The 21,909-nt window shown below is 37.9% G+C and overlaps 1 protein-coding gene across 2 annotated transcripts in view; it reads left to right on the top strand.

The window, feature by feature from the left end:
* Positions 1-20,683, top strand: part of tmem63c (transmembrane protein 63C) — a 45,117-nt gene extending 24,434 nt beyond the window's left edge. Inside the window, exons 4-22 of one of the 2 annotated variants that reach the window (XM_028438526.1) lie at positions 117-154; positions 1,426-1,568; positions 2,281-2,332; positions 2,432-2,540; positions 3,483-3,556; positions 3,650-3,730; positions 3,803-3,923; positions 4,839-4,972; positions 5,162-5,284; positions 8,523-8,676; positions 8,775-8,881; positions 11,637-11,723; positions 11,827-11,892; positions 12,681-12,843; positions 12,933-13,038; positions 14,780-14,947; positions 15,013-15,125; positions 15,213-15,281; positions 17,058-20,683. In XM_028438526.1, the coding sequence (XP_028294327.1) occupies positions 117-154; positions 1,426-1,568; positions 2,281-2,332; positions 2,432-2,540; positions 3,483-3,556; positions 3,650-3,730; positions 3,803-3,923; positions 4,839-4,972; positions 5,162-5,284; positions 8,523-8,676; positions 8,775-8,881; positions 11,637-11,723; positions 11,827-11,892; positions 12,681-12,843; positions 12,933-13,038; positions 14,780-14,947; positions 15,013-15,125; positions 15,213-15,281; positions 17,058-17,291 (2,142 nt within the window). In that variant the 3' untranslated portion in view covers positions 17,292-20,683. The remainder of the gene's footprint in view (positions 1-116; positions 155-1,425; positions 1,569-2,280; positions 2,333-2,431; positions 2,541-3,482; positions 3,557-3,649; positions 3,731-3,802; positions 3,924-4,838; positions 4,973-5,161; positions 5,285-8,522; positions 8,677-8,774; positions 8,882-11,636; positions 11,724-11,826; positions 11,893-12,680; positions 12,844-12,932; positions 13,039-14,779; positions 14,948-15,012; positions 15,126-15,212; positions 15,282-17,057) is intronic. The other variant, XM_028438525.1, reaches the window with a different exon arrangement.
* Positions 20,684-21,909: the final 1,226 nt, after the last annotated feature.

Raw genomic sequence — 21,909 nt, 5'->3', positions numbered from 1 at the left:
GGTGTCACCCTGCAGTCCATAACACTATGTAAACATTAAATCAGACACAGTTGGTGCAGGCTGGCTTTTATTGAATCATGTGAACCACTTTAACGCTGCTCTTCTTCTCCTTGCAGGGCTTCTGCTCCTGGCTTTCATCTCTGTGTTATATGAAGTAAGTAAAGACAATGTCGTCATGCATATTTTTTTTCTTTCTTCGGTCATCTCTTTAACATCAGAGCTGATGTCACCGCCGTGTAAAGTAGTGCGTTATAACTCATTTAGCAGTGAAAACAATACGAGTCGGTTGCTTTCCCACAGTTGCTGACAGCACATTTGAGCTGTAAAAAAAGCTATTTGCCTGGTAACCATGGTTTCCATAGTATTATGGTTGAGTTTGGGTGTCTGGGTGTGTTTTCAGCCTCTATGCCAGTGGCTCACCCCGGGATCTCTAGGAAAACATCAAAGCCGCCCTTTGAGTTCATGCTGTGTGGGCTGCCATGATGCAATCCCAAGTTTTTTTTTTTTTAATATGTTGAGGTTTCATTTATTCAGACTGCTGTTTTTCAGGAAGTTTACTTTGATCTCCTGACGTGTTTCAACTGTCAGCTGCCAGTCTTCTTCAGAGGCATCTGCTGATTGCTTTGACTTCTGTATAATAATTCCAGCAAGTTCTTTTTGTCTTCTTTTTTTAATAATATGTTAAGGTTTCATTTATCCAGACTGCTGTTTTTCAGGAAATTTACTTTGATCTCCTGACATACTTCGACTGTCAACTGCCAGTCTTCTTCAGAGGGGTCTGCTGATTGCTTTGACTTCTGTATAATAATTCCAGCAAGTTCTTTTTGTCTTCTTTTTTTAATAATATGTTATGGTTTCATTTATCCAGACTGCTGTTTTTCAGGAAATTTACTTTGATCTCCTGACATATTTCGACTGTCAACTGCCAGTCTTCTTCAGAGGGGTCTGCTGATCGCTTTGATGTTTTTTTGACTTCCGTTTAATAATTCCAGCAAATTCTTTCTGAATTCATTCTTAGTTGTCTGAATAAATGTCTGAAAAATAAATGTCTGAAGAAGACAGGCAGTTGACAGTCCAAACATGTCAGGAGATCAAAGTCATATTCTCAAAAATGTGTTATCTGAATAAATGAAACCTAAACATAATATGCCATGATGCAGGCGTGCTTGTGTTTTCTTCTTCTGTTGTTGTTTTTTTAAATTGGGTTTCCTGACTCTCCCGCCTGGCAACCGCTGCCTGACACCACAGGGAAGCTGACATATTCTATACTTTTACAATAGATGAGGTGAAAGTGGGAATGGATTAGGCCTGCCTCAGTTTTTACACCACAGTTTATGTCATCTCTCACTTTTTGTTTTGTTACATTGTGACTTTTATTCACTTAATGCTTTTATAGACCCTAAAGGTTTCCTCTTCTTTGTGCAGGGATGAGGAGATTCGTAGTAAATGTGGCCTCGACGCTGTGACATACCTGTCCTTTCAGCGCCACATCATCCTCCTCATGACCGTGGTTTCCCTCGTGTCTTTGGCCGTGATCCTGCCCGCCAACTTTTCCGGGAACCTTCTGGGTATTTTGGTCCTCTCCTGCTATTCTAGCCAGAAGCCAAACTGTTTTCATAGTCCAGGGATAACCTTAACCCTTGGAGAAAGATGCACGTGGGTGCACCTTACTCAAGGCCACACAGACACAGACACAGCTGTGGCTCGATGAATGCACATAGGCCTCAGATTTAAAGTGCAACCGTTTATAAAAACATGCTTGAGAAACTAAAGGCAACGTTGACGGAAAGTCTGAAAGTCATTGAAGTTTCTCACATAGACGTGTCAAGTCATCAAGTAGTTTCCTAATAAACAAAACGTGCTTCATTTCCTCTTCACTTACACACGAAGGTGTCAGACACGGGATTGTGCACAAAAGCAGCTGTTACTGAAAAGGGTTTTCAGCAGTTATGTGTTTATTTTGTTGAGAAAACCCCTTCACAGTTTGATGAAGGATCCAATTTGGGAGTCTATAATGAGCATGTGCTCCCCATGGAAACTTCGTAACTGCTGGACCAGGGTGCCATCATCCTTGTTAAATAAATCAACACAGACTCTCATAGCAACCGCAAACAAAGGATTTCCAAACACAAACAAGGACCGTCATGTTTGAATTAAAGTGGGATATTTAATCAACTTTGATCAAAAGCATCTCTGAATAGTGACTGGAGACACAAACAGGAGGAGTTTCCTTTTGTAGCTTTTTAAATGTCTCTTGTCACGTTTCATCATTTTTTACAGAAGACAGCCCCGAAAACTTTGGAAGAACGACTCTGGCCAATGTGAACGCAGAGTAAGTTGAAAAGTTTCATCAATTCTCACGAAACACTCCAGAACGGAGAAATTAGAAAAACAGAACTGTGACTGTTAAATGTGTTTATGTGCATCAAAGGGACAGCTTTCTGTGGCTGCACAGCATCTTCGCTCTGGTTTACTTCATCATCACGTTGCTCTGCATGGCTCACCACTCCATGAGGCTGGAGTACCGGGAAGATGAGAAGGTCTGTGTCCACCACACTACCAACTACTTCCCCATAGTGAAATACGCCTCACAATAAGTCTTATTCAGTTTTGGTTTGTTTTAACTTAGGGCCTTATTTTGAAAGATGATAAATATTAAAAACATTATTAGAATATTGAATTATTATTAAGTCCTAGGGGTTAGTTGTGTTTTTTTTTAGCTCATTATTTATTTATTGTCATGCAAATGTAACTTAAAATTAATCATGTTCCACATACAAAGTTTTCATTCATCATCTTTATTTATATTATTATTACTAATAATAATATTGATGTATCACAAACATGAAGATGGCCGCCACTGTTTGTTGCATTATGTCAGTATGAGACGTACTGTAAATATGAATCTATTTGTTTAAAGAGGTGAAAAGAGTAAAAAGAAAAAAAAGTATTGTGATCAATAAATTAACACGATTATTATTAACATTATTTTCTTCAATAATACAACATTGATGTGTGTTGTGAATGATAACGGAATTTTACCGTCTAAAAAACATTAAGGTAATTGTTATTAAAATATTGAATTATTGAAAGTCCTATGGGTTCATTTTTTCAGTTCATTGTAAATTTTTCATATAAATATGACTGGAAATTAAGCAAGTTTCAAATAGAAAGTTAATAATTCTTTAATTTATCATCTTTATTATTATTATTATTATTATTAATAATAATAATAATAATAATAATAATAATAATAATAATAATAATGTATGAGGGGGCTGCCTCGGTTTGTTGCACTATGTCAAAATAAATAAGTATTTAAAGTGTTAAAACATTGCCTAAACAGGGGGTTTAGGCAATCCACTATTTATTTATTTTTTTTTAAGAATACAAACAGGTAAATGTGATGTTATACTGCTTATAAACACAGTTTTTACACATTTATTTGAACACTAACATGGCTTTTGTGTTCTCTGTCACAGGTAGCCAGGACGCTGATGATTACCCACATACCCAGAGAGATCTCAGACCCAGGACTCATCACTAAACACTTCCAGTACTCATGCACTTCATGTTCTCTGACTTCTACCTACATCTCATCACAGTGGAATTTCTAATGCACATTATTTCCTACCGTTTGTTTTACCAGCGAGGCTTACCCGAGCTGCACAGTCACTGACATTCGCTTCTGTTTCAACGTCCATAAACTGATGAGACTGGACTTGGAGAGGTACAGAGTTATTCGTTCAGACATGTTTAATGAATCGTCAGGTCCTTGTCTTCATGATGCTGTGTTTTACAGGCGGAAGGCGATGAAAGGAAGGCTTTATTTCGCTACAAAAGCCCAAAAGGAAGGAAAGATTATGATCAGAACACATCCATGCGCTCAGATATTATGCTGTGACATGTGCGGCTTTGAGAAGGTACATTTATTATGCAGAGGTGTAAAGAATACTGATATATCCTGCTCAAATAGAAGTACTGTTACTGTTACGAGAACAAGTACGTCATACATAAAAAACTCAATTACAATAAAAAATATAACTCAATTCAATAGTACTCAAAGTCAAAGTTACTAGTTACTTTTTCCCCCCACATTTGTTTTTGGTAGTGATTCTTGCACAAAGTAAACATCTCATGTATAAACTTAAAAAGGAAGAGACCAAATCTTGCACATTTGGAACTTAATTTATTTTCCACAAAGGCATCTGTATAAAACAGCTTCATTTTTACAATAAATATCCCCTTATTCCCTATTTTTTTCCCCCATTTTTTCAAGTTCTTTTTGACACTTTCATTTAATTTTTGGCTACTTTTCATCCAAATAAGTGAACTTTTGGCCAATAAATACCACTTGTTTACTTTTTCCCCTACATTTTGCCTTTTTTTGTTCCACATTTTAGCCCCTTTTCACTATTGTTGGCCACATTTTTACTCATTTAAGCTACCCTTTGCCATTACATACCACCTTATTCCTCTTTATTTGCCCATTGTTTGGCGACTCTTGACTGCTTTTGGCCCATTATAGTCACTTTTCACTCTTTTCCTTCCACGTTTTTGCCATTTTTAGCCACCTGTTTACCATATCTGCCTCCACTCGCTCATCAAAAAAGATAGCAAACCGACCACGAGGACGATGCCCTGTATGGCAAATGACCAGTCCACCCCTGCCTCCAACTCTAATGTATTTTATTATTAAAATATGCATGTGACGTTACATCTGCTGCACAAAAGGAGTGTTACCACTGGATGGCAGTCCATGCCAAGTTTGATGATGTGTAACTGGAAGTGTGGAGAAGTGACAGTGAGTATAATGAGCTGCAACTTTTGTTGTGCAGGTGGATGCAGAGCAGTATTATAGTGAGTTAGAGGAGAAGAGGACGGACGAGTTTAACGCAGAGAAGAACCGCATCTCCATGAAGAGGTTGGGCATCGCCTTTGTGACTTTTCGTGATGAGAGGATGACTGCAGTGTGAGTAAACAGCAGCACAACACTGAGGTTTTCTGCCCAGCCGACTTCTCCTTCATCATTGCACACCCCATCCCAGCAGGACGTAAACCACAATGGCTGCTTGTGTGACACCAAAAGCGGTGCTGCTGTGTATACTGTTGCTGCTGAGTAATTGCTGCACTTCACATCCACTTTTTGTTTGTTTTCCAGCATCGTGAAGGACTTCAGTCGCGTGTACTGTCGCCGCAGACCCCAGCAGTCCAGCATCACCACTGTGGTGCATTCACACAAATGGGGCGTCAGCTATGCACCTGCCCCTAGTGACATCATCTGGTGAGTGAATGCACCCAGAGGTCATGTGGATTCTGCAGAAAGTCACATTTAACACACACATGAAGTATGCAAATCAAAAAATATACTTGATAAGAATGTATTCAAATCTAAATTACATCTAAAATAATATTTTTAACGACCCTCTCTCAGTCAGAAAAATAGGTCCTGTTGTAAAATCTCTGCTATCAGAGAGATGGATGATGTTGAGATGCTGCAAACATCCAGTACAGGATGATACGTGGACACATCAATGTTTTATTTTCAACATTCTATAATTCATGTTTCGGGAAATTGACCTCCAGACCAAAAGTTCTGCAGAAAAACACAGACTATAGGAGTGTTTTCTAACCTTGGGGTCGTGACCCTATGTGAGGTCGCCTGGAATGTCTGGTAATAATTGGTAAATAAAAAAACATGACTGAATGAAATAATAAATATAATTGATTTTTTAAATGACCACATCACATGCAATGAAACAACTGCATTCTTTATCTAAATATAAATCTAGTTCAAATAAAATGCGGTATAAAAACATCTTGTCAATTTGTGCACAAATCATGGCTACTCAGTGTTTGAAACACACGTAGTAATGAAATAAACATGATAAAAAAACTCTAGAAGAAGAAATTTGTGATATTAAAATGGGGTCACGACCCAAAAAGGTTGGAAACCACTGAACTATAGGCTTAGACCAAAAGGAAGTTTGAATCTCTATCGCTTAAAAAAAAAACAAATGTAATCATCAGCCAAGAAGATTAAAACCCTAAAACTCTCTGAAATCTGCTCATTCAACATCACTTCACTCAACAGAATGAGAGACACACACAGAATAGAACACAATAGAGTAGAATGGAATAGAATATACCTTTAATGATATTAACAGAGGAAATTCACTTGCTGCAGCAACTCAATTAAAAATAGCAGACAGTAAGAAACAAAAATAATAATGCAAATTATAAAAACTGTAAGACAGGCATCATTTATAGAAGAAAAAAACCAGATTGTCCTACTAAGCAGCTTCAAATTATACTGCTGGAGATTAAATCAATGCTGAAAGGCTTCATTTCTGTAAAAAGGCAACATATTACCAAGAACATTTCCTGTTGGAGCAGCACGATGTGCTAAATAACATCATGCTCAGCTAAGCCGCTCCGTCGGCACAAATTAATCTGTCGTCTCGTGTACTTGTGAGTTCTTGCAGCCACAGTGTCAGTCTTAAGTCTGGCTGTTTCTCCACAGCACATCACATCACAAAGCACTTCATCACTTTAGACTTTGCTCCAGAACTCGCACTCTTCACTACTGCAGAGGCTTCTGCGTTTGCGTGAGCATTCGCAATCACACCTACTGTCATAAATCTGCATCCAACGCCGTCTGGCTGTGAGAGGAAACCCACATGCACTCGCAAAGTGGAACGTTCAACGTTTTTCTGACTCGTGCATCATTCTTACACGTTTCCCTGTAATTAGGCCCGACATACGATGTTTGGTGTCTTTGGAAACCTCTGGGTTGAGACGTTGCGCCCACAGAGTTTGTACTTAGTTTGTAGAAAGAGCAGATAAACCATGAGTTTGTTTGTTCAGAGGGGATGCATAATGTATTCTTTAAATGAAGCTTCTTTATCTTTTAAGGCGCATGTCAAACTTAAGGCCCGGGAGCCAAATGTGGCCCTGTGGATCATCCAATTTGGCCCACCTGGAGGAAGAAAAAACAACAAACAATAATACATGCACAAAATAGCAAATAATTCAGTTTTAGATTTTCTAACCACTGTAAAATCACAAATTTAATGAAACTACGGAGTATTTGCTGGGGCTCACATTTTTCCTGTGAAATATGTCACATGACCAGAATCATATTTTGTCGCAAATTGTGGAAAGAATTGACACTTTTTTCTGAAATCTTGCAATTTCATCCCAAAATCCTATACAAAAACTCTTTACGTGAAGTTTTATACATAAGGCTGATATTACGCTGTCATTATGACATGACACCAGTCATTAGCATGAATGAGGTGTCATGAACCCTGTCATTAAGTGTCTTTTGTTACCCTACCTTTAAGTTACCCTAACCCCACTAGATCTCTCCACCTAACCCAAACAATGCCAACATAGCTCCAATGGTGTCAGAATTTAGCGACTGACATTTAATGACAGCATTTATGACACCCTATTTATGCTAACGACCCCTGTTGAAAGGAAATTAACTATCAACGTGATAGATTTTCTTTTGGCTATTTGTTCAGCTCGGTCACAAATTGTGCTCGGGTCATCGTTCACTGCTTGTTTCTAGCGAATGCAGCAGCCACAGCGAGATTATGTAACTGTAATTCTAGAAAAACTGTCAGTGCCAAGGCATAAAAATGGAAAAATTTTGGATTTTTTTCTGAGATAAGGCTATTATAAGACCCTAAAAATTAATTAAAATATGAAGAGCTCACTTAAACTGGGGTGGAAATGAAATCCAGTAAAGCATGAAAAATAAAATCATGTGAAAAAACACATTTCAGAGATAAGGCTGTACATAGTAAGGCATAGAAATAAAAAAAAATTAAAAATAAATGGCATTTTTATTTTACTGTTGAGACAATTTTAATATTTGATGAAAAAAAAAATAATCAAGGGGTTTATTGACAGAAAAAAGCTCAAACGCCCACACTAAGAACTTTAATACCAATTATTCATTTATTTTTTTTATTGATCAGGAATCCTAACATTGTAACCAAGAGATGAAAAACAAATATGATGATAAATAATATTTGTGTGTATTTTACAGCTGAATTAAGACATGGGTCAAAACTGACCTGTTATCAGATGCTAACAGAAAGCTAACGCAAGAGGAAGGTTATGTTTTATGGTGTTATTTATTGCAGGCTCAGTAATTGTGATTCACTGTAATTGAACTTTAGTAATTGAGAACATAATTGTAATTGACTTTAGGGGAAAATAATAACTTTAATTTGAATTGTAATTGGAAAAACCATAATCATAACTGAGTTGTAGTTGAAGATGTAATTGTAATTGAAAAAATGTAATGGAGGGTGTTTCATTAACAACAATATTGGAGCTACCAAAGGTTGAGCTCATTAATACGAGCACTGAAGAGTTTCCAACTGGTTATTTCAGGCGTTTGTCACAACACCAGTCACATGCATGTCATGGCAGGAGCAGAATGCGTTTTCTCTCCTGTTCATTGTGAACCGGGCTCATTATTTTTTCATCATCATCATCATCTTTAGGGAGAACCTGTCAGTGTGTGGATCGCGTTGGTGGCTCCGCTGCGTCCTACTCAACATCCTCCTCTTCCTGCTGCTCTTCTTCCTCACCACCCCGGCCATCATCGTCAACACCATGGACAAGTTCAACGTCACGCGTCCCGTGGAGAGTCTGAGGGTTAGATTAAAACATTTCACTTCTCTATGATCATTATTATTAGAATTATTATTAGCAGGTGATTCTTGCAAGTGATCCCCTTTGGTGTCTCATTGCAGAGCCCAATCCTCACCCAGTTCTTCCCAACGCTGCTGCTCTGGGCCTTTTCCGTGCTCCTGCCCTTCATCGTCTACTACTCTGCCTTCTTTGAGTCCCACTGGACCAGGTACCGTACTACCCCCCCCCAAACTCCCACCCCCCATCCTCCTTTTTTTTTTTTGAGTCACTGCAGACGGTTTAGTTTTGCAGAGAGGATGGAAAAGACACACTGGAACCAAAGTTTCACTCTAACAGAATCCCAGACGTGATTGCAGAATCAACCAATAATCCACTGTTAAATGCGGAAAGTGACCTAATGTGAATGAAACGCTGTCATCGTGATTTCAATGAAGTTGATCAAAACTTAACCAATAAACCTGCTCAGATTAAGTAAACCAGGGATGGGCAACTGTATCACAGTGAAGGCCACAAAACTGTGATTCTCTCTCATCCAAGGGCCACATTTTGGTGTTATGTGTTTTTGGAGTCATGTGTATTCGTTGTTATATTTTGTGTTCTTGTTGTAATTTTGCGTATTTTTCTGTCATTTTCTGCAGTATTGTTGCCGATTTTGTGCCTTTTTCGGGTCACTTTCTGTATTTTTGTTGTTGTTTTCTATATTTTCTTGTCATTTTGTGTAATTTTGCAAACAGTTTGGAGCTATTCTGTAATGTGTTGTTGTTTTGTGTTTTTGTGGTCATTTTGTTATATACATCATGCATACACATGCATGTACAAGACACGTACTGTACATAACATTAATATACTATTTAATATTTATTACACAAATGTCAGTTACATTTTAAATATGAAATATAGTGTGGCTATATTTAAATTAATAATAGTCTCTATTAAAATATATACATTTTATTACTCTATTAAAATATATACATTTTAATATGTGTACTAAGTATTAATATATATTACATTTCTAAATATTAATAAACTTATGAACACATGCCTTCATTTGTCATTTTTTTATGTTGTCGTCATTTTAATTTATATTATTTTTTATGTCCATCCCACATATACAGTATATATTTGCCCTGCTATCCTATGTTGGCATTTATTTTTCTTCTTATTGGTTACTTTTGCTATTCTTTGTTGTTGCTGCAATGTGTGAGTTTCTCCTATGGGGATCAATGAAGGTTTATTCTATTGTATATTTATATGATATGATACATAATGAAATATGACTTAAATGATCTTTAATCCAATGCTTCGTTTTCATCCTTTTTATAAAAACATAGGAACCCAAAGAAACAGCAGTTCCTCTTTTATTTCTTTTAAATGGACTCTTTATTTATGTAGTTGCTTGTCTTGGTTTTTTTTTTTTTTTTTACCCCCTCAGTATTAGATTTTTTTCCACATCACTTGTTATTTTTTTCCCAACTCTCACCCTCTTGCATTATTTTACTCTCCCCCTCCCCTCCCACCCACCGTCTCCATCCGTCTCCCTGTCACTCTCTGCACACTGTTATTCTGGGCAGGTTGTCATAGCGATGGCCGTGCGAGGATAATGATATGCGCTGTAGTCGCCGTGCACCCTTCCTCTGCACATGGCGACTAGCGGAGGAGGAGCAGAGGACCTGTGCATAGGGAGACAACCTCACGCAGCACCTATAAGCACCCTGTCTTTTACATAACCACCCCCACAAACATGGTGTGCAGGCGTGATGTGTGAAGGGTTGAATGCAAATCTGCTGTTTGGGGGGGGGGGGGGTTATGCAGCTTGGACAAATTAACGCGGTGGTTGGTAAATGTGGCATTAGCTGATTTTAAATCCAAAACAGTGATTATTAAACAATAAAGTGTCTATTTGTATGGTTGCCGTACAGACAACCCCCGGTGCTATTGGCACGTTTACCAAAGTACACGTACGTAGCATCTTAGGGTTAGGGTATAACCCTATATCGCAACAATTTTTAGGGTTAGGTTTAGTCTTAGTCACGTGACCTAAACTGGCCAATGAGGGGCGCTGCGTACAGATAGAATGTTGGTATATTGATACGGCAACCGTACGGATAGCCACTGCCATCAAACAATTACATGTAGTCAGGGTTTGGGTCTATTATAATTGTAATCTCGTAATTGATAATTCATTACAATTATGACAATTGTATTTGTAATTGCAATTAGACAAATCTATTACTGTTGTTATCCATACTGAATTGTAGTTTAGTTCAGATAATTGACTGGGGAACCATGTTACAGTTCTATGGCTAACACATACTGTACGTAGTTAGTGATTATTAAAATGTGTTTTATATCAACTTTTCCCACTACCTAAGTTCATAGACCCCTTAGTGGCTGGAGGCAAACAGGAAACGCCACAGGCTAAAGACTGTGGAGGCCAGTAATGTTACAGCGTTAGAATGTCGTCTTGTTGTGTGTTTGGGTGCCAGATTAGGAGGAATAACGGTAGTGGACGTTATTTACGGTAAAGTTTTAGAGGATTCCAGCGGACACTCGTGCTCCGTAAACACAAAGATAATTGTGGCTTTGCCTCCAGGCTAAGCCCCGCCCAACAAAATACGTCACAATGTTTACAAACAAAGGGTCTATACTGAAATATTAATACCAATATTTTCAGGGATAAAAAAGCCTAACAAGGTAACCAAGATATGAAGAACAAATTGGATGACAGTTCATATTTTTAGTGTATTTTACAGTTGATTTATGGGGTCATTTATTAAAGGCTCAGTAATTGTGATTAGCTGTAATTGAACTATAGTTATTGAGGATGTAATTGTAATTGGAAATCATAATTGAGTTGTTATTGAACATGATAATTGAAGACGTTATTTTAATTGAAAAATGTTATTGACCCCAACCCTGTATGTAAGTAGATCTGAATTTGATTTTTTTTTTTTTAATCACAGATCAGGTGAGAACCAAGTAACCATGCACAAGTGTTTCTTACTGCTGGTGTTCATGGTCATCATTCTGCCCTCACTGGGTTTGACCAGGTATTTTCACACTACGTCTGCAAATCCATGGAGGCTGATTTCTTTTTTGTGGTTAAATGTCATTTCTTTTCTTTCATTGTATGGAAATGTCTTTTTGCTGCAGTCTTGACCTCTTTTTCACCTGGCTGTTTGATGTCCACTTTTTGGATGAGAAGAACATCAAATTCCAGTAAGAGATTTTGTTTCATTTGCTGCCTATATCCTCATTGAAATACTCTTAATCATATTATCAGTGGCTTGATAATATAAACCAGTGATCCCCCAAACATTGATTGGGACCACTGGTAGCACAAAGAAATATTTTTAAAATATATTGTATACATTTTATTTCCATGTGTTTTATTTTGAAAAAAATCCTCTTTAGTGTCAAACTCAAGGCCCCGGGGCCAAATACGGCCGTGAATGGCTGAGAAAACAGTGTAAATTACTTATTATTTTAGTTATGATATTTCAGTAGTGTTGCAAAGTAGCTAACAAATTTCCACAGGAACTTAAGCGTGGGAATTTTGGCAATACAGTATTCAAAAAACAGAAACTTTTCATGGGAATTATTTATTGAAATTACGCAGAAATTTGATTTAAAATTACTTTCATTTTGAATCACTGCATTATAATGAAAAAGTAAATAATTCCCCAAATTGAGTAAATATAGTCACTACCTGTCACCTATTGCTTGGATATTGTCGGTGCCTTATATACTACATTCTTTTATGTTATTATTTAGAAATTAAATGCAAAGAAGCTCAAATGTTGAAATTGTTCGATTAACAACCTCTGCGGCCCACTTGAGATCAAACTTATCCGTTTTTGGCCCCTGAGCTAAAATGCTGTAGACCATCACATGTCTCTAGGTTGACCAAAACATGAGCAAGCCTTGGAAACATTTCCATTAAATATGGACTTTCATGAGCAAACCAAACTACAAAAACATCCCATTGGAACCCTCTCCTCCCACAGGTGTGTGTTTCTCCCTGACAACGGAGCGTTTTTTGTAAACTACGTGATAACGTCCGGCCTGATCGGAACGGCCATGGAGCTGCTTCGTATCCCGGCGCTGACGGTGTACGCCCTCCGCCTCTGCTTCGCTAAATCCCAGGCTGAGCGGATTCACGTGAAGCGGGTTAGCAAAGCTTCAGTGCTGCTTATCTTGGCTTTTTAATGCATGGTGTGATTTCCACATGAGAACTGTGTTTGTGTTTCTGTCTGCAGAGCCAGGCCTACGAGTTCCAGTTTGGCCTTGAGTACGCCTGGACAATGTGTATCTTTGCTGTTTGCATGACCTACAGCATCACATGTCCCATTATTACACCCTTCGGTAAGTGACATGCAATTACTCTCATCATTACCTCTCCTCGCTGCCTACAGCTCGTCCCTCCTGGGGATGTGTGTGTGTGTGTGTGTGTGTGTGTCCTCGCACTACAACCTCACCCTCCTCTCCTGCCCACCACACACTGTTGCAGACTGTGAGAATTCGCTGCTGTAGTCCCAGACACCCAGACACACCGAGTTGCAAGCCAGACGCCCACTCTGTTCCAGTCTCTGCCCAGAGCTCCAAAATATTTTTTATTCATTTCTGCGTTTCATTGGGATGTTTAAAGTATTTTCATTAAAAAAAAAACTAAAAAAAAAACTTTCGCTTCATGCTTAATACATCTGTATCATTTCAACTAATGACCCACGCATTTCGGTCTCAAAAACCTCTGACATTTTTACCAATTGTTCTGTGATTATTCAATAGGCACACTATATATTTTTAGTTTGATCAGATGAATACTTTTTTGAGATATGAGCAATTTAGTGAGGGGGGGCATGTGTCGATTTTCGCGCGTCCTAATTTTTCTTCCATTTTCAGCTTCCAATATCTCAGGAGCTACTATTACATGACATCTTATTAATAATCACAACAATTAATGTCACTACAACTTATGTTTACCTTTGAATTGGAGCTTTCACATAGTTTTAAATTTCACTTTGATTTTGATATTGTTTTACATTTGTTTAATTATGGTTTTCTTTTTATCATTATATATTTTGGTTTCTTGAAAACCAATATTTTCTGGAAAAAATTTGATTGAATATTTCAAAAATAAATTGTTTTTAAAAAATGATTGTGGAAAACACACAAATTGGAAAAATCAAATGGATTTTAAAAGGCCCGATACATGCCTTCAACGTCAGACAAAGCTGCTGTTTTCAGGTGTAAACTCTGTAGGTCGCAAAAATAGTGGCCGATTTTCCCACTAAGTTACTTTCATTGCTTTATCAAAGTGTTAATTACAGATGAAGTGACCACCAGTTTACACAGATTCCACCAGCAACGTTGTTAATCAGTGATCAAAGTACACCAGTGCATTTTCACCAGTGATATATCACGAGGTATATCATATTGTTTTGTATTGAGATATATCGTATCGTGACATGCAAATCGTGAATCGTATCATCAGATTCATAGCAGTGTACACCCCTACCAAGGACAAAGATTATTATCCCTCGCCACACAGTGGCCATAAAGTGTGGAAGGGGGATATACTGTAGGTTTGTGCGTCCTTCCGAGTTAAAGGGGACAGCTTTTCTCAGAAACCGTTTAAGATAGGATAACCAAATTTGGTGTGTGGCTTCAGGGTATCAATACCTTGAAGTTCGAAAATGAGAAGTGCGCAATTATTTTTTCCGGAGTTATTGCCCTTGTTCCGTCTTTTTTACTCTGAGTTATTATCAAAGGGGACAGTTTTTCTTAGAAATTGTTTAACATAGGATAACCAAATTCGGTGTGTGGCTGCTTCAGGGTATCAATACCTTGATGGAGTTCAAAAATGAGAAGTGCACAATTATTTTTTGCAGAGTTATTGCCCTTGTTCTGTTTTTCTTTACTCTGTTCGAGGTATCTGCAAAGGGGACAGATTTTCTTAGAAAACCGCAAGATAGTTTGTAATTTTAGATTCTGATGTGATAATATTTTCTTATGTATACATCTAAGTTCTTAGATTTAGGACATTTAGGAAAAGGTTGTGAGTTATGACGGGGGAGGTTGATGACTATGTGTCTTTTCTTTGCAGGTCTGCTCTATGTGATCCTGAAGCACATGGTGGACCGATACAACATCTATTATGCATATGTCCCCACCAAGCTCAACCAGCGGATCCACAGAGCTGCCATCAGTCAGGTCATTGTGGCCCCCATCCTCGGCCTCTTCTGGCTGCTCTTCTTCTCTGTGCTCAGACTAGGTATGGACCGTTTGGCCATCGTCTGCACCAGGGTTTGCGTTCAGCTGTTTCTGTTCTCTCCTCAGGCTCAGTTCATCCCATCACCCTCTTCACCTTCGTGTCCCTGATCTGCTGCATCGCCTGCAACCTCCTCGGTTTGTGCCTTAGAAAGCAACCAGACAAATCAACCAGTTACCAGGTCGGGGTCCACCTTTTATTTACCCTTATTCACTTTACTTATTGTTTTCTGCTGTTGGAAATTTCAAACCCATCGTTTGTGTTTCAGATGTCTGATCAGCCTGCAGAGTTCAGTGATGCAGTGAGGAGTACAGTAACATCAAGCACCGCCTCCAATGTACAGTATCTCCTTCTGTTCATCATTACATCATGCAAGATGACGCTTTGTATTACTTTGAATAGAAAGACGTTGCTTTCAGGATTATTTCTAGATTACTACAAAATCACCTCAGTTGAAAAACTAAGTCCAGGTCTTGTTTACACAATAACGATCTTTGGTATAAACCATTATTTCTTATCTACACTGGAGATGGCCATTGGGTCTACAATGAAAGGCAGTTTAAGACTTAATTTTTCAGGCAAAAACAAAATCCAATGATGCTTAAAGGTATTTTCTAAGATTTCTGACAGTTTTTGGAGTGAGAATTATCAGATGTTTGGCAACATTAACACGAAGGCATCTTAAAAAAGGCAACTGACTGTCAAAAAGTAACAGAAAGTGCCGTTTTCACATAATAGTGTCGTCTGAACAAGCCTATGTGCGCTCTGCAACAACAAGAAAACTCATAACCTTACAAGGCTTTTATTTTAAACCTATGATAACTTTCTAAGCCTAAAATGAATCATATGTTGTCAAACTAGTGTGAGCCAGACATGTGAATTGCTAACAGAGGAGTTGACAGATTTTTAGAAATTATTTTTACATTTATGTTTTTGACACAGCATCAAACATTCCTCCTGTCCTTTTGTGTTTTGCTGTCATGCTTTTATTAGTCGTTCACCTGAATGAACTATCCAACAGAGTAAATAACATTCATTACATATGAAATATTTTCACTAAAATGTCACAAAAAGAAAAAGCCCAAAATGACAGCAAAAGGCACAAAATGTCAACAAAAGTATACAAAGCAACAACAAAAAGACTCCAAAAATGCACTAAAAGAACAACAAAGGCACACAGAATAACCACAACTGCACATATACAAAATGACTCCAAAGACACAAAAAAATGCCAAAAGAAATACACAAATTGACAAAAAAAACACTGAAAATTTACAAAATACAGAAGCAAGTCCAAAAAACAGACAAATTGACAAACAAATTCCCAAAATGACAGAAAAACAAAATTTTCTCTGTTTTTGTTGTAATTTTCTGTCGTCGTTTAGTGTATTTTTCTTTACATTGTATATGTTTTTGTTGTGAAAAAAAAAAAAGTCACACTTGGACTAAATCCAAAAGGTTGAGCATTTGAGGCTTTTATTTGATCATTGTAGAGCATGTGTCAAACTCGAGGCCTGAGGGACAAATCTGGCCCTTTGGAGCATCCAATTCGGTCTGTAGGAGAAAGTAAAAATGATAGAAAATACATGAATAATTGTGTAAATGAAACTCAACAATATTTGCAGGGGCTCACAGTTTTCCTGGCTCCTGTATCGCATAATGGCAGTCATTTTTCATATCAACCTGTTGCAGAAAACTAAAAATTCTTACAAAATCTTAAAATTTTCCTTAATTTAATATAAATTGGTTACAAATCTAGGAAATTTTAAGTAAAGACCTTGTTAGGACTGATATATCTATCACTTATTTTTTATTATTGTTGGTTTCTTACATATTTTGTATGTTATGTAAATATACAAGCGTAAAATAGGGCACAAAAATGTTGAAATCACGAGTTTTCCAGCATTAAATCTCTGGCCCTTTTGTGATCAAATTGTATTTGGCCCTGAACTAATTGTTCGGTTTGACACCCCTGTTGTTGAGCACCAGTCAGTGCATCAACATACATACATAAAGGTATTACAACACTTTACACTTCCATCTCTATCACACTTGTTCGTTTTCTGATCTACACACAACGGTAATTAAGTGTAAGTTTCTCTGCCTTCTTCAGCTCTTTGTGGCCTCCGTGCTGCTGGAACCAGAGCTGGCTTTGACCCCTATGCCCTCTCCGGCCCACCACAGCTACGGCGCCATGGCCAGCTCCAACAGTTCCACTCAAGGCGCTGCTAAAGAAGACGAAGGTGAGGAGGAGGAGCACAGCCAGACGCACGAGACTCAGCTCCAGGACTCCCCAGAGCTTTACATCTCCAGCCCACTCATGGATAGTCCCATGGACTGCCAGTAACGAAAAAATTTAAATAAAAAAGCCCTTGTAATGATTTGACACGCACCTTTCAGCTGTGGAATACAGATTAGTCATATTTGAAATGCTGCAATTTCACCCTTTACCTAAGACTCACACCCTGGGACTTGATTGGGATGAAGAACCAAGATCAGAATGCAGAAACCAAGACCATCTGTCAACAGCAGTGTTTTGTCAGAACTGGCTTTGAACCCAAAAACGTTAGCTTCGACCTGACAATGAACCCTAAGTTAAGGACTGTTTTAGCATCTTGCTCCGAGGCTACATTTGCAAAGTGAAAAGGTTGAAACTTACAAGCGAGACCAGAGTGGAATCGCTGTCCTCGCCTTGGCACTTTGGACGTGAGTGGAGGTGAAAGTTCCCAGCAGAGTGGGCGGTGTGAACAGGCTCGCCCAGCAGACTGACAGCGGTCTGGGTTCACATGTGACTCCTGAGCAGCAGAGCGTGGCCAGGCTGAGGGCGAGGGCAGCTCGTTGGGGAGGCCATCTGCAGTGAGATAGCACACAGACGGCTGTGGAATGTAACGCCGAGACGTACCGGGATGTAAAGTACGCGCCTCGTACGTCTGCACGAGCGCTGTGTCTGAACACTTTGGCTCTCTGTAACTATACAATCAAATCAAACACGCCATCATTACTGCAGCACATGGATTATTAACAGACGTCTACCATCAGAATATTACTTATTAATATATAGCTTTCACTCTGAAAACAAAGTCTGTCGTTAGACTTCTTTATAAAAGCACACATTATTTCCCACAGTTATAGAGAAGGCCCTAAAAAGAACCAACACAGCATCCTGTTAGCGCACATGGTTTAAATCACATGTCAAACTTAAGGCCCGGGGCCAAAACCAGCCCTTTAGAGAAGGGGTTCTCAACTGGTCTCGCCCTGGGACCAACATTTTGCCACGTTCATTAAATCGCGACCGACCTTTTTAAATTCAAACCAAATTTAGTTTTTCAAAAATAGCTGTTGAAAACACAAAAGCTGTTTTTTTTAATAAAAAAAAAAACATAAATCCATATATTTTCCTGCTCCTCATGCATTCCACAGCATGTCTGTCAAAAGAAAAGTCCAACATGAGACATTTTTGAGTCCCGACCCGCCAGTTGAGAATCGCTGGTGCATCCAGCATTGGAGCATCCAATTCGGCCTGCAGGAGAAAGTAAAAATGACACAAAACATTTATCATTGTGTAATTTAACAAAAAAATGCCGTTAATTATTTGGAAATCGTTCCTTTCACACCACCTAAAATCTGCGGCCCACTAGATAACAAATTTATCAGTATTTGACCCCTGAGTGAAAATGAGTTTGACACCCCTGGTTTAAATCCATCCATCCAACTTATACAACACTTTTACAAAACATGCCCAAATTTAACACCCGTTAATCAAACATTCATCCGCAAACACATTTAAACATGTTGTTTCCAAAGTGGCTTTGATTTCTACATGTATTACTTGTTCTTCCTTGTAAAATTTAAGTCTGAAAAGGTGATTTGTTGCTAAAATGCTAAAGTATGGCGTCTGATTGCATTAGAACATCTCCGTGGAAATGTAGTGAAAATTCACATTATTCAGGATGTTTGCTCATTTTAGAAAACATTCACCCTTTATTTCAGGTTGGCAGTCAGATTCATTTTATATTATAGCTTGAATCCCTGCAGTGCTGTCAGATATATTAGATGTTTCTTATTATTGATCTTTGAAGGACTTGTAATTTATCTCAGCATCAAAATCTGCTTCTCAATTTTCTTCAGCGTCTGTCACCCTGCTGCATGTTTCACAAATAAAATATCGCCTTTTATTACATCCTTTATTTTCACTTCTCTAAACTGAGCTGTATATTAGCGGGTAGTGCCATTATACGATTTTTCATTTCAGTCAAATTCCGTTTTAAATGAATACTAAGTGATTCATGTCATTGTTCGTGCCTTGAAAAAAAAAACCATTGTCTCGTGTGACAAATCAAGCATGGCCTGAAATATGCTGCATGGGCAGAAAACTCAAGGAAAGAAACAACCAGAAAGAAAAAAAACACAACATTGGAGTGTTTTTATTATTTAGAAAATCAGTAAAAATGGTTTACAAGGGCATCCATGATGGAAGAATGTGCCCAGAAATGCACATGCTAAATTGCTAACCCATTGTGTGTGTGCTATATATATAAAAAGCTTAAAGTTAGTGGTGTATAAAGGGAGGAACATCATTTATGCTGCAATTTCTCACTTGGGACAAAATAGTCCAGCTTGTGGTAATAAGTGAACTGCACGAGGGCTGCTAAAATTGACGAGAAGGTCGGTAACGCCTACAGTTTGTTATCATTGTTAGTCAAAAATGACAATGTAGGCATGTTAAGGGCTATACTGTAACTGAGAATAGAGGGAAAGGAGGTCAGACATTGAGATTAATTACACGCAGAATTATTTCAGCAAATTGGCTAAAGAAACCGCACAGAGGGCTTCAAGTTTTTTGTTTAAACAATGTGCAGTAGGCCTGATAACAGGTTGCTAAGAAAAGATGTGTTGTTAAAAGCAAACATCTAAAAACATGCAGAACAGTGACCCTCCAGGACCAGAACTGTCCAATAATAACAACAGTAGTGTAAAGCAGTGATACCCAAGCTTTGTCCAATAAACAACTGTAATCCTAATGTTAAATCAGCTTCAAAATAAAGTGACAAATGCAGTGAATCATCTTGCCACTGGTTTCCTACAGTTGGCTTTGATTATGGGCACAACTTCCTGTGTGAAAGCAGACTTTTTTTTTTTTTTTTTTTTTTTAAGTTGACTTTCTAAAACTATTTAATTGGTGATAAATTTTGTAAACTGTTTTACTGAAATGAAATGAAACGTAACATTGTTTTTGATTAAAAAAAAAAAAAGTCTATTTCTTAAAGTTTAATTGTAGCTTTTTATGTGAATTTTTTTATTCATTATTTAGAGAATGTGGATTAAAATCACTTCTTTATTTTTACGTTATGATGGAAAGAATCACATAAATGAACACTTAATAATATCTTAATCCCATTTTTTAAGGGCCTGTTTTGTGTTTCCAATGAGTTAATGTTCATGTTTTCACTTGGCTCTACACTGTTGGATCTCACATGCTGTTGGCGTGTTCAATCAGTCATATATGAGAGTTTACATTGTATTTACTGTTCCCAGCACTAAAATCCCAGCGAAGGACATGAATAGTTCCTGATGAGAAGATGATCTAACCATGTGTTCTCACGTCATTCCTGCTGTAACTCTCAGTTTTGTCCCGTGGCCTTAATGGTGCCTTGTCTATTGTCAGCGCTTTTCTTGGTTAATATGAATCAACAATGTTTTGCTAAACTCTGTTACAAGATAAACATCTTGAAAATGCTTCATCCAGTGTGATCTTCTTGTTTTGTGTTTTTTTTTTTAATTGACCAGCTCATCCTTTGCGTGACTTTTCTGCTAAAAATGTTTGAGTTACAAGGATCTGTTCTGGAATGTATGTGGAAACCAAATGCAGGAAGTTCACACACGCGCTGAGGGAGAACATGCAACGTAACTTGCAACTTAAACCCACAAAGCATTGCATTATTTAACACCGTCCCACTGCACTGTTGGATCTGAAATAAACAATCAGAGAAACAAGTTCAAGTTTCAAATTCATTCAAATTTTTCTTTATACCAGACATAGGCAACTGGTGGTCCAGGAGCCACATACGTACGGCCCTTGGTCTAAGTTTCTGCAGCCCTCAACATAAATGTACAAAAACACACCAAAAAATATTTAGGAAGGACGCAAATTAGAAAAATATAAACAACATAATTCAAATCTTTAAAAAGAATCAGGTTGGGGTACAGCAGTGTCTAGCGTATGTTTTAGTTTTTTTCTTTTTTATGAAATTATGTTGGTTTATGCTAGTTTTAGTCTCGTCAATCAAGTGTATTGGTTTCAGTCCTGCTGGGATCCTTTTTTTTGTTGGTTTTTCATTTTATTTTTACATTTTGTTGGTCATGTGTTAATTGTTCTGAGTTTTGCAATTATTGGTAATGGTTCCCTGTCTGTAATCACTCCTTGTTTTGTCAGTATGTTAGTGTGAGAGATTCAGTTGTCCCCCTCTTATCTCGTGGTTCCACTCAGGCTTTCTTCATCCCCTAATTACCTTCTCAACTACTTAAGAAGTTTTCTCCCTAAGCTCTTTTTTATTTCACTGAACTTTTTTTTTTTTTTTTTTTTTTAATTGGTGCTTTGCAGTTTTTAGTTTGAACCTTCATAGACAGTTTTGGACTTTTATTAAATGAAGGCTTTAATGTTACTCCCCCATCCTCACCCTTCCTCAACCCTCTGGTAAGGCAAACTGGAACGTGTAAAGTCATCTGTTTTTTGTTCCCAGACAGTGTCAAATCATCAGAGTGGGGACATCATTTTATCAGTGCGTATGAAACACTGGTGACATGTGGTTAGATAGCCATACAGTTATGATCGATCAGTTCACAATAAATCTGAGGGATAATAACATAAGGTGTGTGGCCCCACTCTGTCCACTCCCAAGAAAGTTTATGTTAAGTAACAAAAACTTCAGTGGAAAGGTGTAACACATATACATCATTAAGTAATC

Source organism: Gouania willdenowi, chromosome 22 (assembly GCF_900634775.1).
Source record: "Gouania willdenowi chromosome 22, fGouWil2.1, whole genome shotgun sequence".
NCBI classification, from domain to species: domain Eukaryota; kingdom Metazoa; phylum Chordata; class Actinopteri; order Blenniiformes; family Gobiesocidae; genus Gouania; species Gouania willdenowi.
The sequence above is the reverse complement of the archived record's forward strand: the minus strand, read 5'-3'. Positions and strand labels throughout refer to the sequence as shown.